The 15,784-nt window shown below is 40.5% G+C and overlaps 1 protein-coding gene across 1 annotated transcript in view; it reads left to right on the forward strand.

Moving 5' to 3' along the window:
- Positions 1-8,655: 8,655 nt before the first annotated feature.
- DMC1 (DNA meiotic recombinase 1) overlaps positions 8,656-15,784 on the forward strand; it is a 57,330-nt gene continuing 50,201 nt past the window's right edge. Inside the window, exons 1-4 of the mRNA XM_037847165.1 lie at positions 8,656-8,739; positions 10,201-10,285; positions 10,855-10,899; positions 11,809-11,955. Of these exons, the coding sequence (XP_037703093.1) occupies positions 10,235-10,285; positions 10,855-10,899; positions 11,809-11,955 (243 nt within the window). The 5' untranslated portion in view covers positions 8,656-8,739; positions 10,201-10,234. The remainder of the gene's footprint in view (positions 8,740-10,200; positions 10,286-10,854; positions 10,900-11,808; positions 11,956-15,784) is intronic.

Here is a 15,784-nt window from a genome sequence, read left to right on the forward strand (position 1 = left end):
CTGAGAGCTTCTTTCTCCCTAGTGCCTTTCACTCCAGCAGAACCACTTGCTGCTCCCCAGCTAAGCCTCTGTGTTCCCTCTACCTTTCCCACCTTGCCCGGCTGGCAAATTCTCACTTATCCTTCCAACCCTGTGATGGTTTGAAGCGTTATATATCCCAGAAAAGATCATGTTCTTTTAATCCATTCTTGTGGGTGTAGACCTATTGTGGGTGGGACCCTTTTGATTAGGTTATTTCAATTGTGATGTGACCCATCTCATTCAACGTGGGTCTAAATCCTCTTACTGGAGTCCTTTATAAGAAGGTAAAACACAGAAGAAGCCCCAGAGAAGCTGAGAGAGGAAGCCACTGAAGCCAGAAGCTGAAGCACTGCAACCCGTGAGAGACAGACCAGCAGGCATTGCCATATGCCTTCCCAAGTGACAGAAGTGTCCTGGATCTCCAGTAACCTTTCTTCAGGGTGAAAGTATTGTCCTGTTGATGCCTTAATTTGGACATTTTCACAGCCTTAGAACTGTAAACTTGTAAGCTAATAAATCCCCATTGTTAAAACCAGTCTATTTCTGGTATACTGCATTTCATCAGCTTTAGCAAACCAAAAAAACACCCTCAAATTAAGGGTCACCACCCCTGTGAGTCCCCTCCGCTCCCTGCCCCAGGAAGAGCTCTACTTGATTCCCAGCTGCATGTAAAACCCCTCTTATCTAGCCCTGTATGGTGATTGTCTGTTTCTATATCAGTCGTCCCTACCAGCCACATGGATCCTTGAGGGCAGGGACCATATTTTTATCTCCATATCCAATAGCGAGACCAGCACTGGGTAGTGTTAATAAATGTTGGTTAAATTAACTGTCACAGGCATGCTTTTCTGGGCAGCTACTGAAGTTACAAGTTTTTAAAATTTAGTAAATTAATAATAGCATAGACATCTGTGGAATATTATGCAGTCATTAAAAGTGCTTATGAAGAAATGGAAAAATGTTAGACAAGTGAAAAATTAGGAATTAAAATTATATGTATATAATATGACTTTGTTTCTCAATTATTTGAATAAATTGAAAAAGATTTTTGGTTTTGTTTTATTTCTTGGTTTATAAACCTATGTATGATTTTTTTTCTTTCTACTTTTCAGTTCTTTATTCCTGAAAATCTACAGGAAACCTCTTTCAGTTAATACAGATGTACATGTTATGGAATGATTAGTATCATTCAGAATATCTCCCTGCCTAAGGCAATAGGCACAGTATTTGAAATGTCTATATAAACTAGAAGTGTGAAAAAAAATGGTGTGACAGAATTGAGGTAACTAGAATACTGACAAAAATGGAGTTGAAGAGAACTAAAGTTACAAGTTTTTAAAATTTGGTAATAAATCTAAATAAATGAGGAAACCCAAAATGACTGTAATACACAAACATACAAATTTTGTTAATTGATTATTTATTAAAGAAATTAAGCTAAACCAGAAATTGATTTGTGCTAGAGAGTTCTACTTCTTTAAATCTTGTTGCAAGTTTTACTTTAAAGGTTATATGCAAATGGAAATACTTACCATTTAATTTCTATATATAGTCATGATAAAAAATTTAAAGCATTAATTTTTATTTAGTCATCGTCTCCTTTGTTTAACCCTGGAACCTCAGGGTTAACCATGAATAGGAAAGAAATGCTTCTATCCACCAGATGCAATTGTAACACTACTGTTTAGTTCATTTGCTGTTTCTAAACTCCTGTTCAGGCTCTGACATTTTATTTATCTAGAATCTGGATATAAATTTGGACAGAGTATGAATTTTTCTCAGAACAACCACCAAGTAGGTAAACAGAAATTGGTACTATATGAGGAAAAACAAGACATTTAGCCACCTTACTGTGGTGCATTTTATTAAGATTAAATAAACTATCATATTTATTAAATTGAGAAGATCCCAAAGAGAGCAAACAAGGATGAAAAATATAAGCTGACCAAGACTGAAGTGAATACTAAATGTCAATCAAAACTCTGAATGAGAATGCCCTGTCTACAGGTTCTGTCTGTCCCACAGCACTGTGAATTTCCACAGCACACGTTTGCCTGAATCACCATTGTATCTGCACGCTTAGCACAGTACATGCTGTATTTTTCCTTCATTGCATTTTCTACAATTTTATTTATATAATTATTTGTATAATTATTTGCATAAAGTCTGTGTTTTCTGCTAGACTACAGGCTCCATGAGAGCCATAAAGTAACCACTCCTCCTTTCCTGGCAAATGGGAATTAGTACAAACAAATATTTCCAAAAGTCTTAAATATTTTATTGAGAGCCTTAAAACTGTCCACAGGCTCTGATTGAATTATTACACTTCAACAAGCCTATCCTAAGAAAAGTAATGCTAAATAGGAGATAAACTATGCAAAAAGATGTCTATATTATACTTGTAATGTCTATTAACTTGATTACATGAGAGATGGTCATGCAACAATGAGGACGTGAGAAACACATTTATCTTACATGAGTTTGGATTATACTGGGAAGCAATGTTTGTCATTAGGGGGGCATAAAGGATGGTTCAACAATTACTTGCTGGACACTTGGGGGAATAACATTTCACATTGGTGGGAAGATCCCAGAAGGGAGCAAAGCTGGAGTCCCCCCAACTTCCCTGGACCACTTGGAGAAACATGACCACCAGCTTCCAACTTATCCAGACTGTCGCTCTGCACCGGTAGGGTACTATCAGCCATCAATGAGTGCCCCCCTGAAGGCTCCAGGAGTGTTAATCAGCACCTAGATCAGTAACTGGCACAACAGTAGGAGCTCAATAAATATTTGTTGAAAATTTTTGTAGGTAATATCATTGTAGACAGAATTGCTCGGATCTGTGGGAGGGAGGAGAATTTATCCAGTGATAAGACTGACACCTTTTACAGCCTGGGGTGAGGTGCCCAAAGACAGAGATTCACAACATATGGGATAGAAGGGAACATTTTTCAGGAGGGAAGACCCTGAGGGCAAGTGAACCAGGTTAGGAACTGGGAGGTCCCCATAAGAGGGCCCCTTATGAAGTTTTTAACTTCAAAAGTGATTTTCCCTTGGACTATGGAAAAAATCACATTTGGTGAATAATTTGAAATTCTAGCACACTCAGAAAAGTCCCCCTGAATGTATGTAGTTAAAGATTTCATGTCCCAAACACCTTATTCGCCTGAGATTGCTTGGGATAGTAACTTGAAAATGTAAACCAGTTCCCTGGAGATGAAGTGTAAGCTCAGGGAAGTTCAGGATTAAATACAGTGATGATAAAGTAATTCAAGCCAGTTAGGAATAATCTGTGTATATTTGTATTTAAAGTGATTTTATTGGTCAAGAAAATTTCTCAAATTAGAGGATCTAACAGATTGGTCTTATGATTTCAAATTAAAATATGTAATTGATTAATTGATTTTAGAGTACATTTTTTAGTTGAAAGGTGTAAGATAATTTTACAAAGTTGTACTCAATTATGGAATATTCATGAGGACTTGAGTGTCACTACATAAGTTGAATCAGACTTCAACAGAGTATTTGAAGTACTTTGAAAGGTTTGCTGGTCAGATTAAGCAATAGAAGAAATTCAAATATATTCAAGTTAATACTGCTGTTTAAAATGTGTAATGGAAATTTATTAGTTGTAAATGGGACCATTTATTTAAGACATTTGGTCTGTTGAATTTGAGTGGATAAAACATTGATCAAAGTCCCCCTTCAAAGTAATTATTAAATGTATTAGATTTATAAAGAAAGTATTATTGAAGACTTCAAGCAAACTAAAATTTAAAATGTGTTATTTAATAAATTAAACATTAATTTTTGAAAACCTTCGAGCATACACATAAATTTTACTTTATGTACTGCAATGTATCAATAAAATCTGATGTACCTTTCAGCTTTGAATGACAGTATGGAGAATGAAAAGGATAATGCAAAGACAGGGGACCGTGGTCTGCCTCACATCAATCTCTCCACTCGTGTTGTGTAAAAAGACCTGCATATCCTACTGAAGGAACTGTGTCCAGGAATGCCAGGCAGCAGAGAAATGAGAAATGACCTGCGGTCGCAGTTGATTTGTCTGGGGGGGGGGCGGCCGGTTGCTGAACCCTCGGCTCTCGGCGTTGCTCGGAGGGTACCGGCGGCGGGGGCTCTTTCCCGGAGGCGAGGGCGAGGCGGGGGACTGGGCCCGGTCCCCGGCGGAGGCGTGCAAGGTGTGGAGGGCGGCGAGAAGGGAAAGACAAGACACTCTTCCTCCAGTAGGGGTAGAACAAAAGGACAAAAGGGACTGTATTCAGGGGGGTAAAGCCAAGAGCGTTTATTAGGGGTGAGCACAGGTTATATAGGCTGGCATAGAGGGCGGGGGTTGTTACAAGCCAATGCTGAGGGGATAAAGGCTAGGATTGGTTCTGAGAGGGTGCGGAGGTTAGGATTGGTTCTAAGAGGGCACGGAGGTAGTTTGAAAAGGGGCGGGAGTTGCTCTGGCAACGGTGTCTGGCAACAATGTATGCGCACTGGTGGTGATGGGAGTTGCACTGGCAACGGGGAGTGTCCGGGCAAGATAAGGGGGTGGGGAAAAGGCGGTTCCCTCCGGCAAGCCTCCCCTAACGGTGGTATTTTGGGTGAGGAAATGGGGCCTGCCTCCGGCCTCACTTTCTCAGGCCTGGGGGGCAGTGGAGGGCGCTGTCGCCCGTGCCCACCACCCTCCCCAGGGGCTGATCAGGTCCCCCAGCCCAGGCCCGCCAAGTCAAAGCACGTAATCAGTGTCCCGCAATGACCCAGAGCATAACTGGGAACTGTGGAGGGGACACCCAATGCTAAGAAGCTACTTCCCAGTGGACATCTCAAGGATGTAAAAGAAATTTCCCACTTTTCCAAAACATACTAGAAGAAGCTAATTCTTGGTACTGGTGGTAGTGGTGGGGGCTGTATATAAATATTCTGACTGGATCAGAGAACAGACCCTTAAACTCACTAAGCATCTTAGCGTCTGTTCCCCATGCCCCAAGTCCCCATAGAGTGACACAAAGAAGGCAGAGAGGAACCCCAAAATTATAAGACTTGGAGTTGTGTAGGGCATTAGACTTTATTGCCCCTCTTCCCCTCTTGGAGATTGTACTGGTTTGTATATATTATGTCCCCCAGAAAAAGCCATGTTCTTTGATGCAATCTTGTGGAGGCAGACATATTATTGGGCATTAAGTTCAAACGTTTGAATTAGGGTGTTTCCATGGAGATGCACCCCACCCAACTGTGGGTGATAACTTTGATGAGATAATTTCCATGGCGGTGTGGCCCCACCCATTCAGGGTGGGCCTTGATCAGTGGACTAATATAAATGAGCTGACAAACAGAAGGAACTCAGTGCAGCTGAGAGTGGCATTTTAAAGAGTAGCTACAGCCAAGAAGGACACTTTGAAGAAAGCACAGGAGCTGCAGATGAGAGACAGTTTGAAGACAGCTGTTGAAAGCACACTCTTGCTCCGGAGAAGCTAAGAGAGGACAAATACCCCAGGTGCAACTAAGAGTGACATTTTTGAGGAACTGCAGCCTAGAGAGGAACGTCCTGGGAGAAAGCCATTTTGAAACCTGAACTTTGGAACAGACGCCAGCCACGTGCCTTCCCAGCTAACAGAGGTTTTCCAGACACCATTGGCCATTTTCCAGTGAAGGTACCCGATTGCTGATGTGTTACCTTGGACACTTTATGGCTTTAAGACTGTAACCGTGTAACCAAATAAACCCCCTTTTATAAGAGCCAATCCTTTTCTGGTGTTTTGCATTCTGGCAGCATTAGCAAACTAGAACAGAGAGAGAGAAAAAAATCTTTACTGCCTAAATAAATTCTCTCTAGGGAGAGGAGTGAAAAGTTATAACCCTGGAATATAAACAAATGAGAGGAAAGACATCCCTAAGTTTTATTACCTTCAGAATGAGAGGAAATGGCTCCAGGAAGACAAGCCCCTAAATCTTTCTCCAGAGCAATTCACCATCTCTAATTTCCAAGTCCTGTTTGCCATTCAATCAAAAACCCATACTATGCAAAAAAGTGAGAATATTCATGGAGATTTGTCTCTCAATGGGGGAGAGGCAGACTCTATGGATATACCATGACAGTTAGAACTTACTGTAACTGTCTATATATTCATTTATAGCCCCCACTAGGTTTGTATCTTGTTTTTTGTTTTGTGAGTGTGTGTGTGTGTATGTGTGTGGAATACCTGGTACCTGACAGCTAGCTAGCGCAGTGCCTAACAAATAGTAAAGATTCAATAAATATTTTTGAATGAATTAAAAATGTTTAAGTGGAGATGTGCCCAGTGGGCTTCTTTTTGTGATAACCCCTTATTCTTTAATTCTCTGCTAAAAAATTTCTCAAATTTAAGCTCTTGAGCCTCCAAGTATATCCATCCACAGGCACCAGTTTGAAAACCCAGTTATACCCACTGGAATCAGGTGCCTATATTTGGTTATAAAGTGGTTGTCCACAGAGGGGCAGTAAAGTGTAATGGTTAAATATTCAGGTCCTGACTGGAGTCCCATTGTCTATTTATATTTTTTAGAATATCATAAAAATGATAACAATGTTTTAAATTATTGTAGAGAACTTGTAGACACCTAAAGGATTTAAGAAATTGGGCAAACTGTATTATCCTGTTATTAACCGACACAAAAGCTCTGCCTTGCCATGTTTTATATCTAGAATAGGAAAGTGGCATTTTGCCATGAAAGTTGTTTTTTTTTAATGTAGTCATATTGATCAGCCTTTTGTCATACTTTAAAAGATTTTCTTATTCTGAGATAATAAAATTCTCCCATATTTTCTTTTAGTACTTTTATTATTTTATTGTACAGATCTAATTTTTTAATCCATCTGGATTTTATTTTGGTATAAGGTATGAAGTATGGTTCCTGGTTATTCCAACACAATTCATCAAATTAATCATTTCCCCACTGTTCTGAAATACCATATTTTTTGTATCATTTGAAAGACTCACTTATTTTGTTGTAATGATTTGAGTGGAAAGATCTTATCTGTGCTTTTTAACTATCCCAGAGTTATGTGGGGTTATTTTTTAAAATCATTTTAAAGTTGTATATAACTTTCAATATGATATCCAAGCAAGACTTTTATCTTCACTTCATGAATTTGTCATTGCCAAGCTCATTTCAGTTTCTTTCTTTAAGTGTACTGCACACAACCTTCAAATATTATGAACATTTCTCTCTCCCAGCTGTCACTACACCAAACTACATATGTTATGTTTCCCTAAATCATCTTGCTGTGCTCTTTGCAGCTTTTCTGTATACTGTTGATGTCTTCATGTAACAAGTTGCTCAGAAGTTACTATAATTATTTTAGGTGAGTCTCAAAGTGAAAGCCTGTCATCACTACCCAGTTCAACCCGAAAATGGGCATTAATTTCCATTTAACAAGAAGGACAGGCTATGTTTCTGGAAAATAACAGATTTTGAAGAGTTATTGCAGCTATTTGTTGGCTTTTCAACAATCCACCTGGGGAAAAAATGTCCTACAAAACACCAACTGCTATTGTGGGAATGTTTTGCTATTTATTTCATAAAACGATTCAGACACTGAAGAAAAAGGGTCGCCCTGTACGGGGTCTTGAACCCAAAGAACTGTTTGCACAGATATTCATCCAAGATACATCACAGCCTCGACCTCAATAGATGCTCCTTCAAATGTTTCATGACTCTCCTCAACAACAGTCTCCATTTAAGGATGACGCTGCCAGAGACAGCTCTGCTGGCGTGAGGGCTGGTCTAAAACTTCTATTTAAAAGCTGGACCAAAATATGTTTGGCTTCTGTTGTCTATTTAAAACTTCAAGTTCAGATGAAGAAAAATTACTCTTCATCCTGAGTGAGCCTTGAGTGTCTCAATCACAGACAAGAGAGTGGTAAAATGGTAACAGAGTCTTTAAATTAAAAAGAGAGTGGTTAGGAAATTCGGAACATTAAGATCTTGGAGACAGACTGTGAAGCCAGGCATGGAAAACTTGGACCCCCTTCCTCGACCCCCTAACCCGAGGGTCACGATTAAGATTAGCATTCTTCTCCTCACTGCTTTCCCGCCCATATCAGCTACCTCCTCTCAGGACCCTGCCTTGCCTCAAGGGCTTCCGCCTCAGTGAGCCGCTCTCTCAAATCAGCCCCTTCCCAGAGGCCGCTCCTCAGCTCGGAACAGCCCCATCTTAGGGCGCTCTTCTCCCCCAGCAGCCTCTCTTCACGTCAGCGCCCGCCTCAGTACCCCCTAATTTCCTCAGCGCCCGCAGCTCGGAGTCCTCGCCCTGACCTCAGCATTTCTCTCAGCTCGAGGGAAGCCCCAGCCTCTCCCCACCCCCCCACCAAGAGCTCTCTCCTCAGCACACTTCCTTCCCCCAAGCGCCCCTCCTTCACCCCAGCCTGCCACCCCCAGGAGGCGCCACCGAATTCTCGGGCCCCTGAGTCCCCAGCCGGCTCCCTCAGGTCTGTCTGGGCAGGCCCCGCCCCGCCCCTCGGGCCCCGCCTCCCCTCGGCTCCGCCCCCGCGGCCCCTGTCCCGCCCAGGCCCAGCGCGCGCCCTGGCTGTGGGGGTTTGGCGCCAAAGTCCGGTCAGCGACGCGCAAGCGGCCCTTGTCCGCATTCTGGGTCCGAACTGGAATCTGAGAAGCTGAGGACGGGGAAGGCGGGGCGGGGGGCGGAAGAGAACCTCGGGGAGAGTGTTGGTACGAGGGGGTGGGGAGGTGGTAGAAAGAGAGCGTGGGGAGAAACTAAGGGGACGGTCAAGCGCAGTCCGCTTTCTTGCCCCTTTCTTTGGTGATACTTGGTGGTCGTTGCTGGGGCCTGGGTGTGCACTGCACGCCGCCCCTGAAAGAATCCCAGTGGGCTAGGGGGATTTCCAGCATTCTTATTTTAAATCAAATCGGCCCGATGTCTTGATGAAGCCTCCTCGGCTTTCTTTCTTATGAGGGAATGGGTGTCAGGGAAGTGTCCGGCGGCGGCTCTGGCTATCCAGGTCCCAGGTCGGCGGTCATCCGGGTGACCAGGGTTCTGCTGAAGGGAGGCCTCGAGGTGACCCGGTCCCCGCTCCCTGCATGATAAGGAGCAGCCCCGGTCCCCTTAAATCGAGGTAGCAGGCCACGCTGTAAAATCGAGATTTCTGGGAACCTATCAATAGGACAACCTTTTCCTTGTATCAGGGAAGAAGAAATGGATAATTTTTTTCCTTCAATTCAATGAGGACAGTCAATGTGGAACTGTGGGTAATCATATCTATATGTAACTATCCGAAGGACAGTGTTCCAAGAGATCCCATTTAAACTGTCTCCACGTTTTCCTCCTATACCTTGCTGTTTAGAGGTAATAGGTAGTAGGACCCATACCTCTACATTGGTAGTTGTTCCCTTTCTACTGGGCTCCAACCCCTGACTTGTATTCAGTGAGGAAATGGAATAGACCAAGAAAACATTACTATGACCACATTTTGTTGTAACGAGCACATTAATACCTTGTAGCTTCTCACCAGGAATTTAAAACAAGTTTTTAAAAACAATTTTAAACAACTGCTACAGTGTTATATCAAAGACTTTAACTACTTACTGGCCCTAATATTATATTGAGTATCCACTGTATTTATAATCTTAAAAAAATCATGAAACTAGTAAATCCTATAAGGCAATTATATTAGATCTAGTGTTTTATGAAACACAAAGAAACGTGTTACAAGAGAGACCACTCCTAATCAGCAAGTAGGAAAGCATTCATCATATATGAAAAAAATAAAATCTATTTATTGAGAATAGACTATATTCTCTGTGCCAGAGAAGATACAAGGAAGAATAATAGAAAGTGAAAGTTCTTACAATGTTGTTTTACATAAACATGAAAGGTTAAATAGCAATATGCAATTTTAAATAAAATTAACCATGCTGGCAGAAATCAAAAGATAATAAAAAGTGAGCTGCGGTGAAGAAAGAGAGAAAAAATCAAATAAGTCTCCCCACCACACCAACAAAAGAAATAATATGGCAAAAGATGATAGGCATCCCAGTCTTGCCAAACTAAACACTTCTCTTATTGTCCTTGTCCTTAGTGACATAAAATAAAATCAGGGAGGCCTCTGGGCAAAGAATTTTATACTATATGATCTATGACTACTTTGGAAATATTATTTCTTATTTTCCCAGAATTGAATTGTTTTTCTGCTGCTCATCTTTCAATATGAAGGAGGATCAAGTTGTGCTGGAAGAGCCAGGATTCCAAGATGAAGAGGTAAGACTGGAATGTTGAAAGATGGGTTGAAATGTTGAAAGCCATTCAGTCATTCCACAAAAATTAAGTTCCTTCTCCATTAGCCATTTTTAGAAACTGTGAGAATAGAAATAAGACGTAGTTCTAGAGAAAGCCAGTATTAAAACTATGTTACAACTTGCGTGGCATTTGGTTTATCAACTGACATAAAAGCATTTTAATAACAGCTGGTATGGCCATACTGGTACCTATGCATGCTGGTACCGAATAGCAACCTGGTCCTAGAGGAAAGAGTTCAAGGGCTAATGGAGAAGGTTGAGAAAACATGTTTAATGCTATTCCACTCCTTTGGGTAAACACCTTAAAATTTGTGGGGAGGTCATGACAAAGGTGAGGCTTCCTAGCCATTTCAATGTTGGCACTTCTAAATATGTAACAATGTGTTAGAAAAAGCGTTAGTAACCTGTGTAGAGAGGTGGAATTTGGGGTATTTAGGAGTAACTCATAGTACTGAATTAACTTTTTCAAAGATGTGCAACAGTTGGCTATAAAGAATCAAAACTCAACTTTTTTTGTTCCATCTCTTTTAGGAATCTTTGTTTCAAGACATTGACCTATTACAAAAACATGGAATTGTAAGTATTTTTCAATGCTGTGTTAAATTGTCCAATTCAGGGTGGTTCAGCCTCAGCCCTATTGACATTTGGGGCTGGATAATTCTTCGTTATGGGAGGCTGTCCTGTGCATTGTGTGGTGTTTGGCAACATCTCTGGTCTCTTCCCACTCACTGCATTGCCAGTAGCATCTTCCAGTTGTGACAACCAAAAATGTCTCCAGACGTTTTCAAATGCCTCAACCATGGGGTTGAGAACCACTGGTCCAACTGGAGGTGTTCAGTCCATGTCCTTTTCCATCTACAGCTACTGTCTTCATTAACAGAAAATTCAGTTCTAAATGTCAGATGATTAGAGTAAATGATGTTGGTAATAATCCAGACATTGAGTGACAAACTAGATGATTTCATCAGCAATCAGTGGGTCTCTGACATCTTTTGAAGCCCTCACATTTAGTTTCTTTCAGTTGGTTTTAGAAAATAGAAGCAAGGGAAAATCCTGGTCCCTTCGTGATGTAGTTATTTGCATTCTCCAAGGGCAGAGGAAAAAAAATCTTTGAAAAAAATTAAAATGAACGTATCGGTAATGTTCTGGAGAAGGAAGGAGCTGAACTGAGGGGGTGAATGCATGATAAGTTTGTTCGCGTTTCCACCAATAGGCTTTTCTTTTGAATTCCTTGTTATAGTGCCATGGTCTCACTAACATTCTTGGGAAATCAGGGCACAGCCAGAACATTTGGCAGCCTGCTGGGTATGTTCTACTCAGATATTTCAAGAACATTTGGCTACATGGTGGGTGGGTTCCACCTGGCTGCTTGGATAAAATTGGCATCATGGTGGAAAGAAATGGACACAAAAGCACATGACATACGGTGAGAGGCTTTCAGACTTGCATTTTATCAATCTGCTGTGCCCATTCTTTTATTTACAGAACGTGGCTGACATTAAGAAACTGAAATCCGTGGGAATCTGTACCATAAAAGGGATACAAATGACGACAAGAAGAGCCCTATGCAATGTCAAAGGACTCTCAGAAGCAAAAGTAGACAAGATTAAAGAGGCAGCCAACAAACTTATTGTAAGCAAAATCCATTCTTCGCTGTTTTAACTTAGAGAGGCCTTGTGAGTCTTTGTAGCCCTTGTCATTATGAACACCAGAAACCATTGTGAAAACACTGGGTTCCTGTACATTACGATATTATACTATACATGTTAGTTTTTGACACTTCAGGTTCAAAACAACTGCAATTAATTTCTGAAAGATAGAGGCAGGGGTTAGGAGACCTGGAACACTAATAAAGGTAATTCTTTTTCTCCAAATTTTCTTTATATTCCTTTTTCTCACTTTCTGTTTCTCTCTATTCCTTCCTCCTTCCTTCCTTCTGTCCTTCTTTCCTTCCTTACTTCCTTCCTTCCATCCTTCGTTCCTTCTTCCCTCCCTCCCTTCCTTCCTTTCATCTTACTCCTATTTATTTTTGTCTTACCGCCTCAAATACTCCATCTGTGGTTGTTGCAAAACACTCAGTACCAAAGTGGTTGCTCTCTTCTGGTATAGGCCAATTGATAAGAGAGAACTGGGTTAGAAAAAGGCTTAACAGTCATTGGGTCTGTATGTGTGCAGTAGAGTTAGATATGACCAAAAATATGCTCACTGAGGCAGGTGAGCTAAAGTAACGGTGCCTTGCAGCTGGTCCCACAGACAATGAGGGGCCAATGCAGCTGAGAGGCTGTCAGGAAAGCATATGTCTTTGACTTACGCTTTCCTGTAGAGCTTCTGGGTACCACTGGAGGCAGCCAGCTCTGGAAATAAAAATATAAAGAAAGGTAGTCACCAGGTCTCCTTAGAAGAAGAGCAAGGCTCTCCATTTTTATGTGTGTGTGTGGGGGGGATCTAGTTCCCAAGTTCTAGAAGCTCTTTCTTCACCAACAGCCATTTGGTTCCCTTCACTGGAGGCAGTCAAGACAGGGGAGTGATGCAAGTGACAATGTAGGAGTCTTCAACTTAGAGGGCATCCAACAGAACCACTGCGAACCCAGCTCAACCACTCCAAATTCTAGATACACTCATGCAGTGTATGCACAAAGTCAATTTCGCAGTTGCCAAGGTGTCTAAAGGAAGCCTTCAGAATAACATCCAGTGTTGGGGAAACTTTGCTACTTTATATCTCCTAGGCATTAGTCTTCAATCACATTACCAAAGAAAAGAACCCCACACCTTCTCAAGTACCTACTACTAGTCCCAGAATCTTATCCTTTTTTAGCTGAAGCTATTTATTCTTTTTAATACATTTTTTATTGTGATAACTTTCAAAGAACGATTTAACAAGTAGTTAGCAAATTTCAAAGAATGTTATGGGTTATAGTTCCACAATTTCAGTTATTTTCTTATTATGAAATATAACATATATACAAAAAGGTAATATCTATCAAAGTATGATTTAACAAGTAGATATACAGGGAATTTCCAAAGTTGTTATGAGTTATAGTATAATAGTTTCAGTTATTTCCTTATTGTAAGATATATATACAAAAAGATATAGCCTTCAAATTACAATTTAAAAGTAGCTAAAGAACAAATATCAAAGGATGCTGTGTGTTACCCTTCCACCATTTCAATTCTTTCCTTCTAGGTAATCTAATACCCTAGCAAATAAGAGAAAGAAAATTATATAAAGATTCAGTATTCATAATCCTTTGTTAAATTCCATCCCCTCCTTTAGTTTAATTACTTTCACGATCTTCAGGGATGTCTAGGCAGTGACCACCCTAACCTGTTCATGTTGAAAAGGGATGTCAACTTTATGAGCAAAGGGGACACATCTAATTGATGTTCTTGAAGAGGCCATTGATTTTGGGTTTGGGGACTTCGCTGGCATAGAAGCTCTTTGAAGGATTTAAGTTTCTGAAGAATAAACCTAGTGAGTGAAACTTTTATAGAGTCTCAAATATGGATTCAGGTATTCTTTAGGTTTTCAGGACTACTTTGACTTGGGCTTATCATATTGTGGTCATTTAGCATATCTAGGTAAAGCTTGCATAGGAGTAACCTCCGGGACAGTCTCTTGACTCTGAATTCTCTTAGCCACTAAAACCTTATTTTGTGGCCTTTCTTTTCCCCATTTTGGTCAAAAAGGCATTCTCAATCCCTTGACGCCAGGGTCAGGTTCATTCCCAGAATGCATGTCCCATGTTACCAGGAAGGCTCATTCATCTAGGGGGTCCTGTCCCATATTAGAGGGAGGGTGATGAATTTATTTGCAGAGTTAGGCTTAGAGAGAGAAAGTCCACCCTTGAGCAATAAAAGAGGTTCTCTGGAGGTGACTCTTAGGCATAATTATAGGTGGGCTTAGCCTCCCCTTTACAACCATTAGTTTTACCCAAGCTAGCCTCAATATCGAGTACTTGACTTATAAAGTAGGGGATTCGAACCTAAGTTCACAGAGCATATGTTATGTCCATGATAATCTATCCATAGCTCACATCATCATCACTTAGTTGTACAGTCCTCATCACTTTCCGTTTTAAACAATTCTCATGACCCAAAACATCTCATAGCTCTTGTCAGCACTTAATTATTTGTCCCTAGTATTTGTGTAATAGTAGTATGGTATTCCTCTTAATTATAGTCCCTAGTATACAATATGTAGATTTTTCCCATATACCCTTCTGTTGTCAACTCTCTGTGCTAGTGTCATACCTTGGAAGTATATCATGCAAGCACCTATCTATATTTCTGGTGCTGATATGTGGGAAATATACCTTTAAACAGCCCCTTTCAATCCTATTCACCTTCAGTACAACTCTAATACTTATAATCCCATTAACAAACAATCATCACCCCTATCTATTACCATAGCTTTGAATTCACCATCATTAACATCTCTGAACGTATTAGATTATCATTCCCCCCTCAGTAGCTACTGTCTATCACTAGGTCCCCAATATTCTATATTATAAGACATTGATTTTACATTGTTCAGATAGTTCATAGAAGTGGTAACATACACTAGCTCTCCTTTTGTGTCTGCCTTATTTCACTCAGAATTCTATCTTCAGGGTTCATCCATGTTGCCATATGTTTCAGGACCTTGTTCCTTCTTACTGCTGCATAGTATTCCATTGTATGTATATACCACATTTTGTTTATCCACTTTTCTGTTGAAGGACACTTGGATTGTTTCCATCACTTGGGTATTGTGAACAATACTGCTATGAACATCAGTGTACAAATGTCTGTTCGTGTCACTGCTTTTAAATCTTCTGGATATATACCAAGAAGTGGATTTGCCAGATCATAGGGTAATTCAGTACCTAGTTTTCTGAGAAACTGCCAAATTATCTTCCAGAGTGGCTGTACCATTATACAGTCCCACCAACAATAAATAAGAGTTCCAATTTCTCTACATCCTCTCCAGCATTTGTAGTTTCCTATTTGTTTAATGGCAGCCATTCTTATTGGTGTGAGTTGATATCTCATTGTGGTCTTGATTTGCATCTTCCTAATAGCTAGTGAAGATGAACATTTTTTCATGTGTTTTTTAGCCATTAGTATTTCCTCTTCAGAGAAACGTCTTTTCTTATCTTTTGCCTATTTTATAATAGGGATGCTTGTATTTTTTCATTGAGTTGTAGGATTTCTTTATATGTGCAAGATATCAGTCTGTTGTCAGAAACGTGGTTTCCAAAAATTTCTCCCATTGCATTGGCTGCCTCTTCATCTTTTTGACAGATTCCTTTGAGGTACAGAAGCTTCTGATTTTGAGGAGTCCCCATTTATCTATTTTTTCTTTGGTTGCTTGTGCTTTGGATGTAAGGTCTAAGAAGTGACCGCCTAATACTAGATCCTGAAGATGTTTCCCCACATTACCTTCTAGGAGTTTTATAGTACTATCTCTTATATTGAGGTC

The sequence above is a fragment of the Choloepus didactylus genome, chromosome 8, assembly GCF_015220235.1.
Source record: "Choloepus didactylus isolate mChoDid1 chromosome 8, mChoDid1.pri, whole genome shotgun sequence".
Classification (NCBI taxonomy): domain Eukaryota; kingdom Metazoa; phylum Chordata; class Mammalia; order Pilosa; family Megalonychidae; genus Choloepus; species Choloepus didactylus.